The sequence below is a fragment of the Camelina sativa genome, chromosome 5 (assembly GCF_030686135.1).
Source record: "Camelina sativa cultivar CO46 ecotype springtype chromosome 5, ASM3068613v1".
Lineage (NCBI taxonomy): Eukaryota > Viridiplantae > Streptophyta > Magnoliopsida > Brassicales > Brassicaceae > Camelina > Camelina sativa.
Genome location: NC_141884.1, coordinates 16517415 through 16541517, shown reverse-complemented (window position 1 = coordinate 16541517; position 24103 = coordinate 16517415). Strand labels below are relative to the sequence as shown.

The 24103-nt window shown below is 35.7% G+C and overlaps 2 protein-coding genes and 1 pseudogene across 3 annotated transcripts; all 3 read left to right on the top strand.

The window, feature by feature from the left end:
* Window positions 1–3474: 3474 nt before the first annotated feature.
* Window positions 3475–7154, top strand: LOC104789519 (uncharacterized; annotated as a pseudogene).
* A 3189-nt stretch (window positions 7155–10343) lies between these two features.
* On the top strand, window positions 10344–15309 carry LOC104787493 (uncharacterized). 2 transcript variants are annotated; one of them, XM_087450147.1, is made up of 6 exons: window positions 10344–11380; window positions 11652–12531; window positions 12768–13292; window positions 13718–14176; window positions 14575–14813; window positions 15050–15309. In XM_087450147.1, exons 1-6 carry the CDS (start codon window positions 10887–10889, stop codon window positions 15186–15188), a joined length of 2736 nt encoding a protein of 911 aa, XP_087306273.1. In that variant the 5' UTR covers window positions 10344–10886; the 3' UTR covers window positions 15189–15309. The 2 variants fall into 2 exon arrangements, with proteins under 2 accessions (XP_087306273.1, XP_010511393.2); XM_010513091.3 differs by lacking the exon at window positions 15050–15309 and having other exon boundaries at window positions 14575–14957.
* Window positions 15310–16182: 873 nt separating this feature from the next.
* On the top strand, window positions 16183–22738 carry LOC104787492 (4-coumarate--CoA ligase 3). The gene is made up of 7 exons (XM_087450148.1): window positions 16183–18503; window positions 18583–18821; window positions 20332–20530; window positions 21682–21827; window positions 21912–21979; window positions 22069–22171; window positions 22266–22738. The coding sequence occupies exons 1-7, from the start codon at window positions 17660–17662 to the stop codon at window positions 22368–22370; spliced, it is 1704 nt and encodes a 567-aa protein (XP_087306274.1). The 5' UTR covers window positions 16183–17659; the 3' UTR covers window positions 22371–22738.
* Window positions 22739–24103: the final 1365 nt, after the last annotated feature.

The following is a 24103-nucleotide window of genomic DNA, read 5'->3' as shown; positions in this document are numbered from 1 at the left end:
AAATAGAATCTATTGTAATAATAATTACAATTATAAATATAATAATTAGAATAATAATAATAATATTTTATGTGTTTTCACTACAAATACGAATGTATCTGCTTAGTTGTAAGTTACGATTGAATAGCAAGAGAAATCAAAATTAAATTCCAATTTTTAAAACACAGCTAGATCCCAAGACATATAAGAAATGAGTTCTGTTTTTTTTTTATAAATAATTTTCTACTGTTATATTTATTATATTTGTCTACTAATATATTTATAATATATAAAATTGATTTGAACAGAATGGCTTTCTCTCTGGGCGATCCCTTGGGCAATCGTCTTCATCTTTCTTTCAATTCCGTCTCTCTGGTCAATTTCCTGATTAGGAGTTTGTTTCCGACCGAAGAATCCTTTGTTTCTGTCCTTAGGATCAATTTCGGCGGTTTATGTCTATCATTTAATGGTGACAGTTTCTTCCCTCCAAATTTCACAGGAGGTAACCGTCAACCAAAACCGCCATGGTCTCTCTATAAATTCGCAATCTTCCCTCGTTTTTTCTCAATCACTCCTTCATTCCGCACTATCTTCACCGGTCAATCGACAATCATGAGTGACTATATTCGCAAATCTGTTCAAGACCTTGATTTGGGCATAGACGATGCCCCAGTTTCGCTACCACCGGAGTTCCTCTCGTGCAATCTCAGTTAATCGACACACTTTGGTTGTTACTCCTATCAACCCTCGCAAGCAGAACCTTCGTGCCCTCATCCGACAGATGCCATGAGTTTGGGGTTTTGCGGATGAATGTGTGGGACGTATTCTCGGTGGGAGAGCACAATTCCGCTTCCAGTCTGAAGACTCACTGAACTTGGTGTTAAGAAGAAGCCCATGGTCCTTTAACGATTGGATGGTCACCACTCACCGCTGGTATCCTAACATCAGCGAGACTAACATGAAGATCATACCCTTTTGGGTCCAAATCCAAGGTATCCCAACTCTTTGCTTGACCAATGCAATGGATAGGTGGGTAGGGAACAAAATAGGATATGTCCCTGAGGTAGATTATGATGAGAATGAAATCCAAGTAGGGGCAGTCCGTGTTAGGATTGATTGGAACATAGACGATCCACTAAGGTTCCAAAGGAACATACAATTTATTGCTGATGAGAATACTATCCTCAAGTTTCGCTATGAACGCCTAAGAAACTTTTGCACAAAGTGTGGTTTTCTCAAACATGATGTCAAGGAATGTTCCCTTGGCCTCGATGATCCTAGTTCAGAGGGTTTGGAGAATGATAGTGATGGAGACGACCATAACGATGGTGAAAAAAACATGTCGGAGGCAAATACTCTGCTATCTTTCAACCCGGCAAGTCTCACACCAGGCCTTCAGATGCCACCACCGTCAACTGTCCCTACACAAAGCTATGTTCTACACACGGTAGCAAATAAGTCACTACCAAGTGTTTTCATTGATAAAGACTTAACGGCTGAACGTATCCGTTACCTGAATGCCAAGTATGTGGAGAAGGCTGCAGTTCATCCAGAGCCAAGGAACTTTCTTGATGATATGTCTGATAATGCACAACAAGACTTTGTCCTCTTGAAGCGTAAGAGAGTGCACTTTGAGACAACCTTCAACAAAGCGGCTGAGGAGTTGGTGGTCCTGAACCAACTTCGCAGGAAGAGTCAATGCACTGTCTCGGTAGGTTCATGTTCTGTTAACAAGAGATTCGACGGAGGCGCGGGGGGCCCGGTGCCCCCAGACATTCCAATATGAAGATCCTCTCTTGGAATTGCCAGGGCATTGGCCCAAGTTTAACTTCTTCCCGCTTAAAAAAACTCTGTTTTACTACTAAGTGTGATATTTTATTTCTTTCTAAATCTCTCAACCAAACTGCTGTAATAACTAAACTTAAGTGTGATTTAGGTTTTTCTAACGCTATAATTCAACCCCCTCAAGGTCAGAGTGGTGGTTTATCTTTGTTTTGGAAAGACAATGTAAGCTTATCCATGATTTCTCAGGATGAGCGACTAATCGATGTAAAAGTGGATCATAATAATACTATGTTCTGTTTGTCTGGTGTGTATGGTCACGCTAATCCCAGTAAACGTCATGAACTGTGGGAACGTTTTGAAACTATAAACCAATCACGAAATGCCTCATGGTTACTTATCGGAGATTTTAATGAGATAGTTTCAAATAAGGAAAAGATTGGAGGGCCAATGCGTGAAGAATGGACCTTCCGAGACTTTTGACACATGATATCTGTTTGTGATCTTCATGATGACCGTTCAAGAGGTAATCCCTTCTCATGGGTGGGAGAACGATACTCATACACGATACAGTGTTGCCTTGACAGGGCAATGTTTAAATCTTCGGGTGCATCCACCTTTCCCAATGCAGAGGCGCACTTCCTGGAATTTGCAGGATCGGACCACAAGCCTATCTTGCTTGATCTAAATGATGTTGTCAGGCATAACAAACAAACTTTCCAGTTTGATAAACGCCTGTTGGATATACCTAACTTCCATTAGACTTTTAAGGCTGGCTGGCTAGATAGCAATAGTAGTTCAGACATCCCGATCAATGAGCGTATTAAAAACTGCAGGCGGAGTTTGGCAAATCTGAAGCGTGATCACCACTTAAATTCTGAACAACACATTGTTGATATTCAAGCTCGTTTAAACTATGCAATGGAAAGCTCAAATCCGGTATTACGAAGATCCATTCCTATCCTGCACGATGAATTGATAAAGGCTTATAGTGACGAAGAAACTCACTGGCAACAAAAAAGTAGGAATATGTGGATGTTAGCTGGAGATCGAAACACGAGTTACTTCCACTCTTGTGCCAAAATAAGGTTTGCAAAGACCTGGATAACATCTATTTTAGATGATCAAGGCAATATTCATCATGGGGATAGAGAGGTTGGTGATCATGCCCAAAAAATTTTCACAAACATCTTTAAAACCTCCAATCATTATGTTAACCCATCGGTTTTTGCCGACTTTGTACCTCGAGTCTCAGAGGAAGCAAACGAAAGTTTAACAAAGGACTTTATCAATGAAGAGATATACAATGCAGTGTGCTCAATAGGCGATGATCGTGCTCCGGGTCCAGATGGTTTAACAGCAAGATTTTACAAAACATGTTGGGACACAGTTGGACCACAAGTAATACAAGAAGTTCATCATTTTTTTGATACTTCCCAAATGAAACCAAGCATTAATCTCACTAACATTTACATGATTCCAAAAATCAATAATCCTCAGACACTCTCGGATTACCGACCTATATTTCTATGCAATGTACTCTATAAAATTGTATCAAAATGCTTGGTTAAGCGACTGAAACCTCACCTGAACGACATAGTTTCAGATGCTCAGGCAGCTTTCATCCCAGGTTGAATAATACAAGATAACGTGATGATTTCGCATGAAGTTATGCACTCCTTAAAAGTCAGGAAACGAGTATCACAAAATTATATGGCAGTGAAGACAGATGTCAGCAAAGCTTATGACCGAGTTGAGTGGAATTTTCTTGAGACAACTATGAAACTATTTGGTTTTTGTGATAAGTGGATTAGTTGGATCATGGCAACTGTAACCTCTGTGAATTACCCTGTCTTGATCAATGGAGCTCCTTATGGACATATTAAGCCAACAAGAGGCATTAGACAAGGTGATCCCCTATCACCTTATCTATTTATCCTCTGTTCAGACATCCTCAGTCAGAGCTGTGGCTATGTGTTAAGAAAAGAAGTCTTCGCTTCCGGCCTGTTTTTTTGGAAAAAAAATAAAGGCCTTAATTTTCCCAAATAAGCCCACTAGTTAGACCCAATAAAAATGATTTTATGTGGTAAAAAAAAAGCAACGATGGTTCTAGAAAATTCGAGAAAGACCCATCACTTCTCCCTTCTTTTTGTTTTCTTCTCCATTCGAGAAAGCAACAATCTTTATGTTTTCAAGGCACTAAAACATTAACATATTCTTTTTGTTTTCTTCCTTCTTGGTTTGGCTGCCATCAACAATCAAACAAGTATGTTTTTATAATATTATAGTTTTCTTTTTCATAAACTATATAGAGATTTGATTTGGGTTTTCATTTCTATTGGGTTCTAATATCTGAAAATCGTAATAGCAATGTTCAATGGATAATATTATATAACTTGTGTTTTGAGAATCGTAATCGTAATAGCAATGGTCAATGTTCTCGTTTTCGTTTCTATTTGGTTATGTAACTTGTTTTGATTTGTGTTTTGACTCTTAAATTTCAGCAAAATGCCTCCAAAGAGCATGAAGAAAGAACTGGGTGGAGCAGAAAAATTAAAAAAGAAGAATCGAAGAGAAGCACTCGTGAAATCTCTAGAGAATGGTATATTCAGGTATTTCAAAAAATCTGAAACTTTTGATGAATCTGTAGGAAACAGTGATAAAGGAGAAGGAAATGATCATGTCAAAGATGATGGAGTGGATGAGAATATGGCTGAGTTTCAGAGAGAAGAAATAGTTGTTGAGACAGAGAATGTGAATGTAGTGAATGAGGAGGAATTGAATGAGGAGGGATTGAATGAGGAGGATAAGACTAAAGATGAAAAGGGTGAAGATCTGAGGGAGAATTTGGGATTTGTGGATATGTATGATCCTGGAAACTGGAAATGCATAAAGAAAGGATGGAATGAATGGAGAGATTTTATGGTTGTACAAGGTCCGACACAAAGATTGCGAATGGATTTTCATTTTCCAAAAGATGGTCTTAAAAGGCATTTCTCGCATTGCTATTACACAAGAGAAATGAATGATGGAAGAAAACAAGATCGATGTTGGCTAGTTTACTCAAAAGCATCTAACAAAATATATTGTTTTTGTTGTAAATTGTTCAACCAGAGAGACAAAGGTCAACTGGCAACTACGGGATTCAGTGATTGGAGAAATATTTTGAAGAGGCTTAAAGAGCATGAATCTAGTCGGGAACACATTGTCTGCATGAATCAGTGGGTGGAATTAGAGTCAAGGCTGGAGAAAAATCAGACCATTGATAAATATGCTCAAGATGAAATGAAGAAAGAAAGAATTCATTGGAGACAAGTTTTGCTTAGGATAATTTCTGTGGTTAAAACTCTTGCTAAACAGAATCTAGCATTTCGTGGGAGCAATGGAAAGATTGGAGACGATAATAATGGGAATTTCTTAAGTTTCATTGAGTCGCTTGCTGATTTTGATCCGGTGATGATAGAACATCTTAGAAGATATTAAGATGGTGAAACTCATTGTCCTTATCTCAGCAACAACATTCAAAATGAGTTGATAGCTTTGTTAGCTAATGAGATAAAAGGCAAGATTATCAAAAAAATCCAGGATGCTAAGTACTTCTCTGTGATCCTCGATTGCACTCCAGATATTAGCCATCACGAACAAATGACCGTCGTAATTCGTTGTGTAGATGTCTCAGCCACTTCAACTACCGTAGAAGAATTTTTCTTGACATTTTTGAAAGTTGATGACACATCTGGAGAAGGACTTTTCTGTGAGCTTCAAGATGTCTTGGCTGCTTTTGGGTTAAAAATTGATGATGCTAGGGGTCAAGGTTATGATAATGGCTCGAACATGAAGGGAAAACATAAAGGAGTGCAGAAAAGGTTACTTGAGATCAATCCAAGGGCGTTTTACACACCTTGTGGTTGCCACAGTCTTAATCTTGCACTTTGTGATATGGCAACCACTTCTCCAAAGGCAATATTATTTTTTGGAATCATTCAGCGAATTTATTGTTTCTTTACATCTTCAAACAAGCGATTGAAAATATTTGAGGATAAGGTGGGAGGTCTAACACTTAAGTCTTTGTCACATACTCGATGGGAGAGTCATGTTGAAAGTGTTAAGGCAATACACTTTCAAGCTCCCAAAATCATGGATGCTTTAGTTTACATTGCTGAGAATAGTGATGATCCGAAAGAACAAAGTGAAGCTGAATGTCTTACAATAAGTGAAACACATGGAATTGGAAGCTTTCAGTTCTTGGTTTCCATGGTTATTTGGTATAATCTTCTTTCTGCTGTGAACATTGTTAGTAAGAGTTTGCAATCCGTGGATATGAACATAGATGTTGCTATCTCTCAGTTGAAAGGGTTGGTTTCTTATTTTCAAAAGTACAGAGACTCAGGTTTTGAGAAAGCAAAGTTGGAAGCTAAAGAAATTGCAGATTTGATGGAGATTGAGGCAGTATTTCCCAAAAAAGCAAAGCGAGTCATTATAAGAAAAAGAAATTATGGTGAAGAATCAGAGAGAGTTGCAAGAAGTGTGGTTTTATCACCAGAGGAGAGCTTCAGAGTTGATTACTTCATCCATATTATGGACCAAGCTTTATGCTCGCTTAAGACAAGATTTGAACAGTTTGAGAGGTATGAACAAATATTTGGCTTTTTATTTGATTTGAAGAAATTGCAGTCAGCGAGCGATGAAAGTTTGATGGCATCTTGTATTAATCTTGAGAAGTCTCTAACTCATGGGAAACTTTCGGATATTGTTGGTAATGATTTGTTTTGTGAACTAAGATTCTAAGAGAAGCTTTACCAGCAGGAACTAAGAGGCCAATTCAAGTGTTAGACTTCTTGAAACAGGTTGAAGATTGTTATCCTAATGCATGGATCGCTTATCGAATATTGATCACGATTCCAGTTTCAGTTGCATCTGCTGAGAGAAGCTTTTCAAAGCTGAAGTTGATAAAATCTTATCTTCGTTCGAGTATGTCACAAGAAAGACTAAGCGACTTGGCTATTTTGTCTATCGAAAGGGAGCTGGTTAAGAGTGTCGACTTCGAGAGTTTAGTTAACGATTTTGTAGCACAGAAAGAAAGAAAAGTTATCTTTTAGAATTAAGATTTGGGTTCTACGCTTGTTTTTTTCCAGATTATGTTGGTTATTATTTGAAAAAAAAAATTTTAGGCCTTTTTTTTAGACATTGCTTCTGGTCCGTATAATCCTAGGCACGGTTCTGTCCTCAGTCATTTAATCACTTCCAGTGACCAAGATGGTGATCTACAAGGAATCCGCATAGGAAATGGTGCACCAAGCATCACTCATCTACAGTTTGCAGATGATTGTCTATTCTTCTGTAAAGCTAATCGGAAAAATTTTCAAGCGTTAAAGGATATGTTTGATATCTAGAATATTACTCTGGACAAAAAATAAATACATCCAAATCGATGATTACATTTGGGAGCAGAGTCTTTGGAAATACTCAAAACCGACTAAAGGCAATACTTGACATCCCTAACCATGGAGGAGGAGGGAAATATCTTGGACTCTCTCAACAATTTGGACGTAAGAAGAAGGAAATTTTTGAATACATCATTGATAGAGTCAAACAACGCACATCAGGTTGGACAGCAAAGACATTATCTCTAGCAGGTAAAGCAATAATGCTAAATTCAGTGGCTCTATCAATGCCAGTCTATGCCATGTCTTGTTTTAAACTTCCCCTGGGAATCATATCCTAAATAGAAACTCTTCTAATGCAATATTGGTGGGATAGAGGTTCAAACCAATGTGGTATTCCATGGATATCTTGGAATAAATTACAGAGTCCAAAATCAGAAGGGGGTTTGGGTTTTAGGGATTTGGCAAAATTCAACGACGCCCTCTTGGCCAAGCAAGCATGGAGACTTATTCAAAATCCAAACTCTCTTTTTGTTGGAGTTATGAAGAACCGTTAGGGATGAAACAATTATGGATGCTAGATCAAGGAAGAACCAATCGTATGGTTGGTCTTCTATCTTAATAGGATTAGATCTTCTTAAGAAAGGAATGCGATATATTGTAGGCGATGGTCGAACTATGCGTCTAGGAATGGATAATTTCATTGATACGCATCCACCTAGATTAGTAGATATAATATCACCATAATCTACTACACTACTGCATCGTCTAATCTCTAAAACAGGAAATACTCGGACTTGGGATAGTCATAAACTATCTACCTTGGTCTCAGAGTCTGAACAGGAGATAATTCAAAATATCTATCTTTCTCAAGAAGAACATCCGGACAAACTAATATGGGGCTACACTCGATCAGGTGTCTACTCTGTCAAATCCGGGTATTGGTTTATCACTCACTACCCATTTGATCCAGGAGTGATATTGGATATACCATACGGATCAGTGGAATTAAAGAACAAAATCTGGAAATTGAGACTACTACCAAAGATTAAACATCTTCTCTGGAGGATAGTGTCACAAGCCATACCAACCACAACAAGACTACGAAGACGGGGAATGAACATTGATCCTTTATGTTCAAGATGTTGCCAAACAGAGGAAACAATAGAACATGCTCTGTTCTCATGTCCTTTTGCTCAAATGGCGTGGAGACTATCTAACAGTTCTGCTTTGAACATTAATCAACTACCATTGAATGCGGAAGAATCTATATCTCAACTGATAACCTTTTCATATCAAACTACCAACAACTTTGACTCCCTTTTTCCTTTTGTTTTACTTTGGCATATTTGGAAAGTTAGAAACAATCAAGATTTTAATAACTACCGTGAGAGTGCAACTAAAACAGTTCTGCAGGCAAAGTCAGACACTACAGAATGGATTCGTAGCTTTCAAAAATTAGAAACACCACGACTGATCCCAAGAACGAACAATATTACCTGGCTACCTCCGACACATCCAACTATTAAATGCAATTTTGATGCAAGTTTTGATTATCATACACAACAGGCAACAAGTGGATGGATCTTCAGGAACAGTCGAGGAGAATCACTTGTATGGGGAGCAACAAGACTAAGTTCAGTAGGATCTCCTTTAGAAGCGGAAACAAAAGGACTTTTAGCTGCGATTCAGGGGTTATCATTCACTGATTTTCGAAGGAGACTGTGAAGTTTTAATTAAATTGGTTAACAGTCAAACGCATAATGTTTCCTTAACAAATCTCATTCGAGATATCAATCTTTGGTCATCCAAATTACAAAAAGTTTTATTTATTTTTACAAAGAGAGAATGTAATAGTGTAGCTCATGCTCTAGCAAAATTTGGCTGTATAGATTCTACATATTACACTGATTCTGTATTGAAGCCTCTTTGGCTAATAATCTCTCTATGTAATGATCCATCTTAATCAATATATATTTCATTTGAGAAAAAAAAATATTATGATATATGTATAATTTTTTAAAAAAATAATAGTTGTTATATAATAAGTATAACTATCTATTGCAACAAGTGTTTTCCATCTTAATGACACATATCTCCTACATACAATATATGACCTGACTGTGTAACACTTGTTCACCACTTGTCATTAGCACATATATTTTTGTCTTTGTCTCTTTATGTAGTGTATGAATCACCATGCTCATTTTTTTGGAAATTTAGTAGAGAGTATCATATTATATTAAAAACTTTTCAATTCTAGCACATTAGAAAACATCTTTCCTGTTCTACAACAAAAGTTACTGAAAAAGTCGAAAACACCCTTGAGGTTATGAGCGAGAATTTGAAATTAATAGTGTCATTTTATGATACATAGACATGAAACGCCATTGACAGCATTGACATTTAATATACATTTGATTTTTGGCAACATAAATGAACATTAATTGTTTGTATTAGGCAGACAAATGGGATCCATAGTGGAAAAGATTAGTGTTGTTAAATCTTGTCCAGTAGTTGGAAGTTGAAATTTGTCCATTTGGTAAGCATGTTGACTAGTAGATAAGTTGTAAAATAAACATTTCAAATTAAGAGAAGTTGTTGTCAGAGAGGTTATGAACATTGTTATGCTAGAAACATGTCCATTGGTAAATAAATAAATAAGTTGTGTAAAAGAACAATTTTGGATAGTTTCAAACTTGTCCACTATACAAAATTATCCTCAAACCAGCTTTGTGATATATTAATAATGGTGGACAATATATATCCCAAAAACAATAATTATATTGTACATAATTTTGTTCACCAACCCTAAAATAATATATTGTAGACCAATAAATAGTGTTGCATGGAAACTCTTTTTAAGCTTGGTTTTTTGTTTTCAAATTTTGTTTGAAACAGAATCTCGTAGAAATACGGAAACAAGTCATTGAAACATAATTCATAGAAACCTCTATTTAGAAACTTGAAAAAATACTATTGAAATGTGGTATAGGAGGAATTAATGTTTTACAAAATAGTATTCTCACTTCTTTTCTCTTGATTATTCTCATAATTCACAACTCTTTTTTTTTTTTTTTTTTTTTTTTTTGTTATCTGATTGAAAATGCAAAGGTTTGGGAAAAATACAAGAGCGAAATGAGAAAAAGCATAAGACTAGGGGATATATGGTACAACTATACAAGGTGCTAAAATCTCGTAACACCCTTTCTGGTATAGGGACACTAGAAATGAGAAAAACAAATACTTGATAATGAGGCTAATAAGCCCTCCAAGTATGACAATCAAAGCTAACCAGAACCTCTTCATGCATTAACACTCGTCCGCAACCAGAACATCATGGAGCCAGGAAGGACCTCCCAAGGCAAGGTAGGACTGGAACCTTCCATGGCGTGTGAGTTGTGACACTCCCTGCAATGGCTCGTACAGCTTTATTTGCCGAAGAAGCTATCTGCGTACACTCCCACACCACCATGCTGCTAGTGATATGACTAATCAATCTCCTGCAATAGGGATCGGAAATGAGACCAGTCCTGGGGGTAGTTAATGGGCTTGATCACCATCGCTCCTAATTCACAACTCTTTAGTTCGTAATTTATAACACAATTGCATCTTTTTACCAATTTTAGGATTCGGTTCCTCTAGTTTTGATTCTATAGGCCTAATCGAGCCCCAAAAAGAAAAGGATAAGCATCTTTTTCCCCCGATTTTTGGAAACTCCAAATTCTACCACAGGGCATAATGAATTCTACTCTTTCCCTCCACTTACTCATACCGACGCCTATTCACCTCAAATCCTCACGCGCCACCTTACAGTCATGTTTACGGTTCACCTCTTCCTTAGTCCCACGCGCCGCCTCGTCCGACGAGTCACAGTCAATCGAAAGCCAAACTCTGGAGGTCCTCGAATGGCGAGCCCTCTGCAATCAGCTCTCTCCCTTCGCCTCCACAACCATGGGCCTTTCCGCCACCAAAAACGCAGAGATTCCTGTGGGAAATTCGCCGGAGGAGAGCAGGACTCTCCTTGAAGAGACGGCGGCTGCGTTGGCGGCTATGGAGATGATGGAGTCGCGGCGATTAGGTCTTTCTGATATCCAGGACTTGTCTGATATCGTTGAGCGTGCTGTGGCTGGTCAATTGCTTACCGTTAGAGAGCTCTGCGCCGTTCGCAACACATTAATGGCGGCTTCAGCAGCGTTTCAGAAACTTCGAGAAGCTGCCAACAGTGATAAACGGTATTTGTCTTATCCTCTTATTTGTGGTCTGCTCCCTTTATCAGTGAGAGAATGTGCTTAGTTCTTATGTGTAGACAAATTGTGATGGATTAACCAACGAGATACTAGTGTTTTTTTTTTTTTTTTTTTAAGTGTCACCTGCCATGTAAAAGATGATTGAACCGTGTTGCGATACTACAGAATCAGAATGTCATGATCTAGTGTTATCCAGTGTTCTTATTGCTATTGAGAATCTTATGTCTGTAGCCTTTGCTTCTCTTATATATTGTAGGGTTACTCCCCTTGTAGATATACTTCAGGGTTGTGATTTCAAGGATACATTGCAGCACAAGATTGGTTTTTGTATCGACTGCAACATGTCTATGGTTCTTGACAGAGCTAGTGAAGATTTGGAGATTATAAGATCTGAAAGGAGGAGAAACATTGAGAATTTGGACTCTCTTTTGAAGGATATATCAACTAGGATTTTTCAGGCTGGTGGGACTCACAAGCCTTTGATAACCCAGCGCAGATCAAGGATGTGTGTAGCTATTAGAGCTACGCACAAAAGTTTACTTCCAGGTGGCGTTGTTTTAAGCGTTAGTAGCTCAAGGGCAACATGCTTCATTGAACCAAAAGAGGCACTAGACCTTAATAACATGGAAGTGAGGTATGTCAACTCCGAGAAAGCTGAAGAAATGGCAATTTTGAGCATTTTAACATCTCAAGTGTCAAACGCGCAGAGTAATATATTCCATTTGTTGGATAGAATACTGGAACTTGACATTGCTTTTGCAAGAGCATCACATGCAAAATGGATGAATGGTGTCTATCCCAACCTAACTTCAGAACACACTAAAACACTGGACTTGGGTGGAGACCGTAAATCTTTAGCTGTAGACATTGAATCTGCGCAGCACCCGCTACTTCTTGGTTCAGTATTAGGCAGCCCAAGCGATGGAAATATTTTTCCTGTGCCAGTGGACATTAAAGTTGAAAGCCGAGCCAAAGTAGTCGTCATCTCGGGTCCAAACACAGGAGGAAAGACTGCTTTGTTAAAGACATTGGGATTATTATCTCTTATGTCGAAGTCGGGGATGTATCTGCCTGCTAAGAATTGCCCTAGGTTGCCTTGGTTCGATCTTATTCTGGCTGACATCGGGGATCCCCAGGTATTACGTTAAGCCTTTCTTGCAAAGTAACATAAGCTACTAACGTCTCGATTTATATCTAGGTCTACATGCTACTAACTTTGTTGGGAGCATATCTAAAAAACCTATTATAATTTTTTTAGTTTGAGTCACACTTTCAAAACTCCTGCGTGTTTCTCTTTTCTAAGAATCTTGCTTGATCTCTTGCAAAGCTTTTCTGTTCAACTTTTTTTTTTTTTTCAAACTTTTATTTGCAGTCTTTGGAGCAGAGTCTCTCAACATTCAGCGGCCACATCTCACGGATACGTCAAATACTTGACATTATTTCAGAAAATTCGCTTGTCCTACTAGACGAAATATGTAGTGGAACTGATCCTTCAGAAGGGGTTGCACTTGCTACCAGTATCCTACAGTATATGAAAAATCGTGTTAATGTGGCTGTTGTGTCCACACATTACGGAGACTTAAGTCGTTTGAAGGATAATGAGTCTCAATTCCAAAATGCTGCTATGGAGTTCTCCATGGAAACTTTTCAGCCTACATTCCGAATACTCTGGGGAAGTACCGGTTCATCAAATGCATTGAGAGTAGCTAAGTCCATTGGTTTCAATAGAAGAATATTAGAGGATGCACATAAATGGACAGAGAAATTAGATCCAAAGCAGGAGGTAGAACGGAAAGGCTCACTCTTTCATTCCCTTATGGAAGAAAGGAATAAGCTAAAGCTTCAGACAACCAAGGCTGCAGCATTTCATAGAGACTTGATGAACCTTTACCACGAGGTATTGCTTCTTTCTACTTTTATGTTTACATGTGTGACTATAGCATGCAGTAATCATAAGAAAAGGGTCCTACAGAAATATTATGTTTACTTGAGGAGCATAATAACCTTGGTTGATACCCCTGTCGAAATAATGCAGTAATGAGAGAATTGATTGTGGGGATAGTCCTGTTGTGTAATAGAATATCAGTTGTCTATTCTTGAATATATTGGTGGTTGAACTATTAAACTTTTAGGTGGTTGAGATTATATCACTTATAGAGGACACATCAGATGGTTATATGTCTCGTCCTCGAATCTGATTCAATTATCACTTTATATATTTCCACAGTAAAAATGGCATTTATTAATTTTGTTTTTGTTGTTATTTAACTCTTGTAGTGTCTGTTTTTGTTCCTGATCCTTTTCCCCTATCTTATCCTGAAGCTTGAGCATGAGTCGCATGATCTTGAAAAACGTGAGAGGGCTCTTCTGAAGCAAGAAACCCGGAAGATACAAGAAGATCTAAACTCTGCTAAATTAAAGATGCAGAAACTGGTGTCTGAGTTCGAAAATCAACTAGAAATCACTCAAGCTGATCAATACAGTTCCTTAATTCTGCAAACGGAAGAGGCAGTTGCAGACATTATTGAAGCTTGCTGTCCTAATGATCTTGTAACTACGGTAGAACCGGACAGTGACTACTCGCCACAAGCAGGTGAAAAAGTTCTTGTAACTGGACTTGGAGATAAGTTAGGTACTGTGGTTGAAGAACCTGGAGATGATGAGACAGTTCTAGTCCAGCATGGTAAGATAAGAGTACGTATTAAGAAAAAGGACATAAAGCCCCTTCCGCGTAGCACAAGCAGCCAAACATCCAATCGTTCTCTACGTTCAAAGAGACAGGTATACATCATTTTCTGATATAAGACTTTTCAGGTCCCGTTCTTGCAGTATCTCATTATGAAACTTAAGCTACCTAACCATTATTGGTATGTCATCATAAATTCTAACTTGAAGAAAACAGAACAATGAAAATGAAGCAAAATAGTAAGGCTATTTGTTAATGTTCAAAATAATGAACGTATGTGTAACAGACAATGAAAATGGTACTGTGGATCCTCAAAGACTAAACCACCTGACTTGATCAGTGTTTTTTGTAGCATCTGAGATGACTTCAAACATCCGAAACAAGCTCAACGCTCCCTCGTTGAATTACAATTTTTTGAAAATTTGTAATATGATTGTAATATGTTCATTTGAGTTTTAACATCAGTTCTCTGTGGTACCTGATACTTTCACAGATAAACATGAAAGAGCTAGGAAGTGTGTTGCAGATTCAGAGCGAACCAGTGCGGATTCAAACGTCAAAGAACACATTGGATCTAAGAGGAATGCGGGCAGAAGAAGCGGTTCACCAGCTAGACATGGCCATCTCGGGAAGAGACTCGGGCTCCATCCTCTTTATCATTCATGGAATGGGGACGGGCGTTATAAAGGAGCTGGTGTTTGAGAGGTTAAGAAAGCACACTCGTGTCTCAAGGTATGAACAGGCAAATCCTATGAACCATGGATGTACAGTTGCTTACATTAAATGATAATATCTCTCAAACACATTCTTTGTAATCTACTCGAAAGTGTGGTCCACTAACTAGTTTCGATAGTGAATCAACGTTCAAACTTAAAAGAATTTGTCTATAAGTATAGTTATTGATATTGTTCTGTAGAATATAGTAGTTATACTTTTTCCACAAACTTCGTTGTTTTCGAGGATACCAGACGGACACGGAGTCTGTGGAAGACCCTAGTGGGAGATGAACGACTGTGTTCAACCCTTTTTTGCCTAGTGATGGCTATGGCTAGAAAGCCTACAACGCTTCTATTGGTACGCTGTGTTATTACTTGCGAAATTAATTGAGCACGGTGTTTAAAAACTCCAATTCCTTCGGATAGCTTAGCGTAGAAAAGAGTAACTAAAGTAGATATAACTAAGATTTAATCCGTAGACAATATTTTTAATACAATTATAATTGAATCAATTTAATTGGCGGTGTTAACAAAATTTTAGAATAATGATTTATTGTGTTATAGCATCAGATTAATGATATTTTCGATTTATATTAAAGTGAATTCAACCTCATTTCGCATATAACTCGTCATCTGATATTTAAAACTTTTTATAAGTTTCTATGTTCATAATATTTAAACTTTTTAAGTTTAAAATTTATTAAAATTTGGTAAAATTAAGCGATTAGACTAAAGAAGCGGACTATATCCTATAACAATAATAAATTTTGATCTTACTAAGTTAAGCTTCCAATTCACTTGGATTTGCAGTTAAATTTGGTGTTATTATAATATGACTATGAACCACTTTCTATGTTTAACTTAATAACTAGGATTGTCCTCATGGTATAATTGTAAAATAATTGGTATTGGTTGTTTTTAATAAAATTTTACAGTTTTATATATATTTTATTGTATTGCAAACATTTACATTATCAATTATTAAATAAATAGGTGTTGAATTTGAAAGAATTATAAGTATGTATATTTAATTAATAATAACTGAATAAGTAATTATATTAATTTTAATATATATATAATTAAATATCGATTTTAAATAATTTAGTTTTAAGTTATAATTTCGGATTAAAAATTTAGAATCTCGATAAATATTAGGATATTTATTAATTATCATATTTATTGTTAATGATAGAAATTAGAAATATTATGACTATTGATAAATGACCATATATATTAAAAACTACTATAATGAATGAGGATCCAAATCATTGAATCAAATTATATATTTTAATTTTCACCGAGCCGTAAACAAGAATGTACTGCAAAAATGTTAAGATAAAAACATCTCAGAATTAGTATACAACTGATCAAACTTTCTATGTTTAGGTATTGGAAAATATATTTCAATATAATTATTTATTTGAAGTGAATTATCCTTTTATTAAATATGCCATGTGTCATCATGTAAAATTGTAAATAGTTGTTCTTTTAGAAAAAAATCCAGCCAAAATATATAAAACTATTTGATACACTATTTTTATCTATACAAAACAAAGGGGTGAATTTGAAGACTTTGAGAGCCATCTGAAAGTCTAGAAAGTTTATTCCGTCTTCATCCCATAATAATTGAAAACTCTGTCTAAATTTACATATATTTTCACATAACTTTTTTGATAAATTAGTTATGATTATCGTTTCCTTTCTTAAGATCCATTTCACTATAATTATTTTATATTCATTCTCACCAAAATATCAATATGTTGGTGTATTACATATATAGTTTATTTATGAATTTTTTGTATTCTTCTAAACTTTTATTATTATTTTTTTGTCCCTATATTACCATACGAAATTCACTAGCTTGTAACATAATTTATATTTTAAAATAATAATCACAGCTTTACAGATTGTTTTTGTTACCAACTAGACTTTAACAGTCAAAAAAATCTCTGCACCCAAAACATTTTCCGGTTAAAGTCTATACATCCCAAAATTAACCGTCCATACAAATCAAAACATGCATCTGACTTAGGCCTTGATTGGAATAACTGTTAGTGAAGCATTAATATTGTGCAGCATAAGCAGTATGCTGCATAAGCTGTATGCTATTATTTATTAACAATGATATGTGATTGGTACAACTTTTAGCATTTAGACATAAAATTACAAAATTAGACATTTTAAATATACAAATATAGTAAACTCTAAGTGATTAATAAGGGTAAAATTGTATTTTAATAACTTTAAAATTATTATGCTTGAAAAATGCTTCGTTTAGGAGCATTGGGTTGTGGAGCATTTAAAAGCCTTTTATGCTCCCTTTATGCTTTCTAAACAAAACGTTATTGGTTTTGTAAAATTTATATGCTCACTTATATACACTACCAATCAAGGTCTTAGTGAATAGTGGACAAATGAAAACAAAATGTGTTGTATAAATATTAGTAAAAGAAAACAAGATTTGGTGGCTAGTTATTTATATACGCAATATATGTACCAGAATTTCAGTATTAAAAAAAATGATAAATAAATAAAATAGAGAAATAAGAACATGCAAGAGAGTATAAAGGGAAATATGGAAACCTACCAAACCAAACGACCCTCCATTCTTCTTCTATCAGCCATTCCCTTTACCTACCCCCACAATTTCTTCTCCTTCTTCTCTTTCTCTTTCACATATTTATTTCTTCATTTATTTCATTTTTAGACAACTCTCCTTCCATATAATCACCACCTACACACGCACATTACTATATATTTACATAAAATTCATTTCTGAACAAAAAGATCAAGTGAGACTAATCAAACACGTACACATTCACATTCTGAAAAATACAAAACACTTCTTGTTCACATTTCACAATGATAACTGCAGCTCTACACGAACCTCAGATTCACAAACCAACCGATACATCCGTCGTCGTCTCCGGCGATGTCCATCCTCCTCCTCCTCCTCCTCCTCCTCCTTCTCCTACTCCTCGCATTTTCCGGTCGAAGCTCCCGGACATTGACATCCCCAACCACCTCCCTCTCCACACTTACTGCTTCGAGAAACTCTCCTCTGTCTCCGACAAGCCTTGTCTCATCGTTGGCTCAACCGGAAAAAGCTACACCTACGCGGAAACCCACCTTATCTGCCGGAGAGTCGCTTCCGGGCTGTACAAGTTAGGTATCAGAAAAGGTGACGTCATCATGATCCTTCTCCAAAACACAGCCGAGTTTGTCTTCTCCTTCATGGGTGCTTCCATGATCGGAGCCGTCTCAACCACGGCCAACCCTTTCTACACTTGTCAAGAGATTTACAAACAGCTCAAATCTTCCAGAGCCAAACTCATCATCACTCACTCTCAATACGTTGAAAAACTCAAAAACCTAGGAGAAGACCTCACTCTCATCACCACCGACGAACCAACACCGGCGAATTGTCTCTCGTTCTCCACACTCCTCACCAACCAGCCATACCCACTTCAAGAAACCGTCCATATCTGCGGTGACGATGCGGCTGCGCTTCCGTTCTCATCCGGAACAACAGGGTTACCGAAAGGAGTGGTTCTGACTCACAAGAGCTTAATCACAAGCGTTGCACAACAAGTAGATGGAGATAACCCAAATCTTTACCTCAAACCAAACGACGTCGTACTCTGCGTTTTACCTCTTTTCCACATCTACTCTCTCAATAGCGTCCTCCTCAACTCCATCCGATCCGGTAACCAAATTACTACGTCGTTTCGTACTCTTTCATCACGAATGTGTTTGTCTAACTTTTAAATCACTCCTTATGACAGGTGTTACGGTTCTTTTAATGCACAAGTTCGAGATCGGAGCCTTGTTGGATCTGATCCAAAGACACAGAGTGACAATGGCGGCGCTTGTTCCACCGCTAGTGATCGCTCTAGCTAAAAACCCTGCCGTTAACTCTTACGATCTTTCCTCTGTTAGATTGGTTCTCTCTGGTGCAGCTCCTTTAGGCAAAGATCTTCAAGATAGTCTACGTCGCCGTCTCCCTCAAGCCATCCTTGGCCAGGTATGTCTCTGTCTCATGTCTCTGTTTTTAGACCTAATACTTTATTATTTTACTACAAGTCTAAAACCCTACCAATTTCGCGGGAATCATTTCGTTATGCATATTTAAAAAAAAAAAAATATCAAGAAAATTTTAATATGAATAAAAAAATTTGAAATAAATTTGCTAAAAGGAAATATTAAAAAAGATAAAAAAAAAAAAAAAAAAAAAAAAAAAAAACAAAAAAAAACAAAAAAACAAAAAATGGGAGGAGAATGCACGGGAAGAGAGTGAGGAGTGAGTTACGTCTAAGTCATCGGCATAATTTTTGGTTACGTACGCTCTATCTGATCTCAAGCTAATTTCGCATTGCACCTCACCACTTTTTTTCTAATCTTTGATTAATTTATTTATATATATTTAATTTTAAAACAGTTATCGTTTAGGTTTTGACTTACTAAAAGAAAAAGAAAAATAGAATTTGGATATGATTTAGGTCGCCGCTGCAATGGATACTAGTACTACTACATCTAATTCTATGACGTCAATCAGAATATATTTTCACATTACTTCCTCTTTATATATACTTTATAAAGAGTTTTTGTTGTGTTAGTATATAATTTCTCCAAATGTCTTCTTCTTTATTTGTTTTTACATTATTTTCGTTTATAAATTACTTTGGTCGTTTTGGCCAATAATTCGAAAAATTATTTTTCTATAAGTTTTTTTGTTCATAAATATATTATTTTCTAGTATAAATTTTTAGTTACTTGTGATAGCTTTTCTTCTCAAAAATAATGAATACGAGATGTTCTACTAATATTCTTCCTACATAAATACATAACTTTTTTGAGAGATTTTGGAATAATTTCATTACTTTGACGACATTTATAGTATATATTATCAGAAGCCATGAAAGGTTTAAACCAAAAATGTTATTACGTACACATTAATTGGTTTTCTTTTGTGCGAACTACTTAATTAAATTTCCTTTATTTAGTAGTGGAAAAAGTAGATGGGGTCAAATTATCAAACACACTTATGTGACGTGGTCACGTTTTCTTTCACACACATCGTTTTTTTTTTTTTTTTTTTTTTTCTTGTTTTCATTTTCCATTTTTTTTTGTTTTGAAAAGTTAAGACATAATAAGCCCATTAAACTCCTCTTACAACCAGGCTGCTGAACACTATATCATTATTGAGTGCCATTAGCCTAAGACACATTCAACAAATTGATCATCAATAAAAATGAATGATATATATTTCCACACCACAAAGTCAAGTCTATGAAACCTTAAGTTAAATGTAAACAATTTTTTCAAAAAGGATATGTAACCTAAAGTATTTAAATTATGCCGATGTATATTATTTTTATAGGGAATCCATGTATATTTATAGGGAATCCATGTATATTTATTGGAGCAACCTCGTATCATCGACTAATTTAATTATTTCGAACTATTGTACGATAGTGCCAAGAATATTCTAATTATATAGAGAAGTAGTAACGAATGGATTATACGAATTACAGGGATATGGTATGACGGAGGCTGGACCAGTTTTGTCAATGAGCCTTGGATTCGCTAAAGAACCGATCCCGACAAAATCAGGGTCTTGTGGTACTGTGGTCCGAAACTCAGAGCTTAAAGTGGTTCACCTCGAGACACGTCTATCTCTTGGTTACAACCAACCTGGTGAGATTTGTATCCGCGGTCAACAGATCATGAAAGGTTCGTTTTTTTTCTTTTTCTTTTTGGGGTGATAATTTTTTTTACAGTGAAAGGTGATACCTTAGACCATCATCACTGCAGTAACGATGACATCATTGCTTTTTAAAAAAAAAAAATTATTTTAATTATATATATATATATTTTTATTTTTTATTAATGGCAACTATTAGAAATACGACATGTGGCTATTTGTTAAGAATAACAATTCTTCAGCAAGTAACTCAAGCATCGATCCTCTTAACTTCTTCTTCTCTTTTATTATTATATATTATTTTTTAAGTAACTCTCTTTCTGAGTAACTCCCACTAATAATGTCCTTAGAGCAAATCCATTGAACATACTTCCATTTAGATGTCAAAAAAATTAATTAATAATATTTTGATAATATTTAGTTATTTTTTAATTTATCCAACCAATAAAATAAAAATAGTTGTAGATTTGATATCTTATTAATTTTGGACAGAGACACTTTTGTCTCATCTCTCCACTATTTTTTATTCTTCTAATCCTCTCTGAAATATGTTCAATGGATTTGCTCTTAGTAGAGGATATAAATTAGAACAAAAACAAAAAAAGAACAAATTTAATTTATTGGAGAATTTCAAAAAGTATATATCACTCATTTATTTTAGACTGAAAAGACTACAAAATAGTTAAAATATCTTCATAAATATTTAAGAATGGTTCCAAAATCAGGTATATATTTATACATATGATTCTTATGAAGAAGAGAAAGTTGTAATGGTTTCAGAAGAATAATGTTTTTTTTATTATTATTTGGCAAGCATACGTTAAAACTTAATTTATGGAAAAAAACTAAAGCTAGTGAGTTACCGACAAATCTTAACATTAAAATAAAAAGGAATTATTCGGCAATTTTTTATTAAGGTTTGCGCATCATCACATGTTTTTGTACGACATGCAGATAAGCATATTATTTCTAAAGTGCATACGTCTCCACGTCCTTTACATTTCCACGTACACGTGACGTGCTTTCTTTATTTATATATATATATATATATATATTTTTTTGTAACTACATTAAGGGGTCAAATTACAAAACGTAGTACTGCAAATTAAAGAGTTTGATATATATTAATTGTTAAACAAATTGGTATGAAAATTTTAACGAACTTTTGGCGCGCATGCAGAGTACTTGAACGATCCAGAAGCCACGTCAGCAACAATAGACGAAGAAGGTTGGCTTCACACAGGTGATATTGGGTATGTGGATGAAGATGATGAAATCTTCATTGTTGATCGACTCAAAGAGGTCATCAAGTTCAAAGGCTTTCAGGTAAGTCCACTCATATTAGTTTAAATATAATTAAGATGGTTTAGAAACTGTGGTGCGATGATCAAATTTGAAATATAAAAATAGGTCCCTCCGGCTGAACTAGAGGGTTTGCTCATCAACCACCATTCAATAGCGGATGCAGCTGTTGTTCCGTAAGTAATCATCTCACACTAATATATACGCATGTTGAGTATAAAACGGCATCGCACTTCTTAAATCATTCTGCAACATAAATGTGCAGGCAAAATGATGAAGTCGCTGGTGAAGTTCCAGTGGCTTTCGTGGTGCGATCCAATGGAAATGATATCACTGAAGAAGATATTAAAGAATATATTGCCAAACAGGTAGGTAGAAATCTTTCTTTTTGGGGTTTAATTAATACCATTGTTGGTTAACTTATTGAATACATTGTGTATGTTTACTTGTTTTTGTACGTAGGTGGTGTTCTACAAGAGATTGCACAAGGTCTTCTTTGTACCTTCCATTCCCAAATCTCCTTCCGGAAAAATTCTGAGAAAGGATCTCAAAGCTAAACTTTGTTAAACTTAAAAAAAAAACTATTTTTTTTCTCTTTCTTTCTTAAATGTATTTCATTGATGATTCAAACGTTCTTTTGTATCCACCCACAATACGCGTGTCTTTGTTTATATCCTTTGTCAGTTGTCACTACTCACCGATGTTGGAAACTACTAATTAAGAAGTTAAGAGTGTTAAAAAACTGAATTATTTTGAATGCGCTTATTTCCATGACTTTTTTTTCACAACTATTAATTAGTCTCTCAAGATGTAAGGGCAGGGCAACTCCCGCTGGAGTTTTTTTTTCACAACTATTAATTAGTCTCTCAAGATGTAAGGGCCGGAGTTGCTGAACAAATTTCTCATAAATAAAAATAAGAAATATATTAAAAAATAAGAGAGAAAATGTAAATGTGTTCTTAAAATGTTTGTTTGACAATCGGTTCCTTAATTATCTGTACACGTGGCTGTTTATTAGTGGTTTCATTTAAATAAAAAATTAAAATATTATACTTGTTGTAAAACACTTGATGGATTCTATCTGACCGGCCCATCTATTGGCCTTAGTAGTTTACAGTCCATTGTACTAAGGCCATCGGCCATTACTTAAGCCCATTCGGCTATGTCCTTTACTTATGTCAGTTTGTACTTGGTCCCTATGGGAACCTATATATATGTAATCTCGGATTCATTATCAATAATAAGAACAAGAGCTTTAACCTAAACCTCTATTTACAACACGTTATCAGCACGATAGCCTCTAAACCCTAAAAAACCCTAAAGGCAGCCGCCGATCTTTTCTTCTTCCCTAAAACCCTAAACCGCCTTCTTCTTCTTCTTCTTCGAGATTCATCTTCTTTATCTCGAAGATCTCTTACTGATCCACGAGCATCCTTAGCTCGTGATCAAGTTTCTATCGATAACTTGATCGAGGTTCGTTGGTGCGCGGTTCGGGGGTGAGTTCGAGCGGAGCAAGAAGCTGATCGAGGGAAGCTGTTCGAGGAAGAGAGGAATTACCGAGGTCTTTAGCTCCCGGTTCATAACCAGTTAGAGATCCAATTCGGTGAAGGTAAACAAAAGTTCTAAACCTTCTTAAAACCCTATGAACGAATTTGGACTTAAGATTTATTAAAACCCTAAAAGAAAAACAAGTAAACAACCAACATAGATTAAGATCTGTAAAGCCTAAAACTTAAAAGTTGAATCATGTTTAGGTTGTTAGATTTTTTGAGAATTAAAACCAATTATCCCTTAAGATTAAAGTTTGGTTGATTGCTTGTTGTGATGCATAAGAACCTAGAAATATTTGTTGAATTAAACTGTTCTAGGAAATTAAAAATTGATCATTCATGCATCATAAGGATTCGAGTAGGGTGTTAGAAAACAAATTGAACCATAGATTGTTCTTGTTAATTTCGGCTGCATAAAACCCTATAATCTCGAACATGAAACCCTAAAATCCGAAAATAAAACTTAAGCTTTTGCTAAGGAATTAAAATTTAAAATTTCGGAATTAAAACTTGATTAGGATAAATTCCTAATCTAAAATATAGTAATTATCCTAAAGCCTAAGATATTTCCTAAAACATAAATTTAGTAAATCTTAAACTAAGAGGAAACTTTAAGAAAAAGGAAATACTATCTAGGATTGTTGCATGCATTTGATTTTGTTGTCTTGCATGCATGTTGATTAAACCAAACGAAAATATACATAAAGGCATGGCATGGACGGTCTCATTACCGCATGACCTAAGGCATGG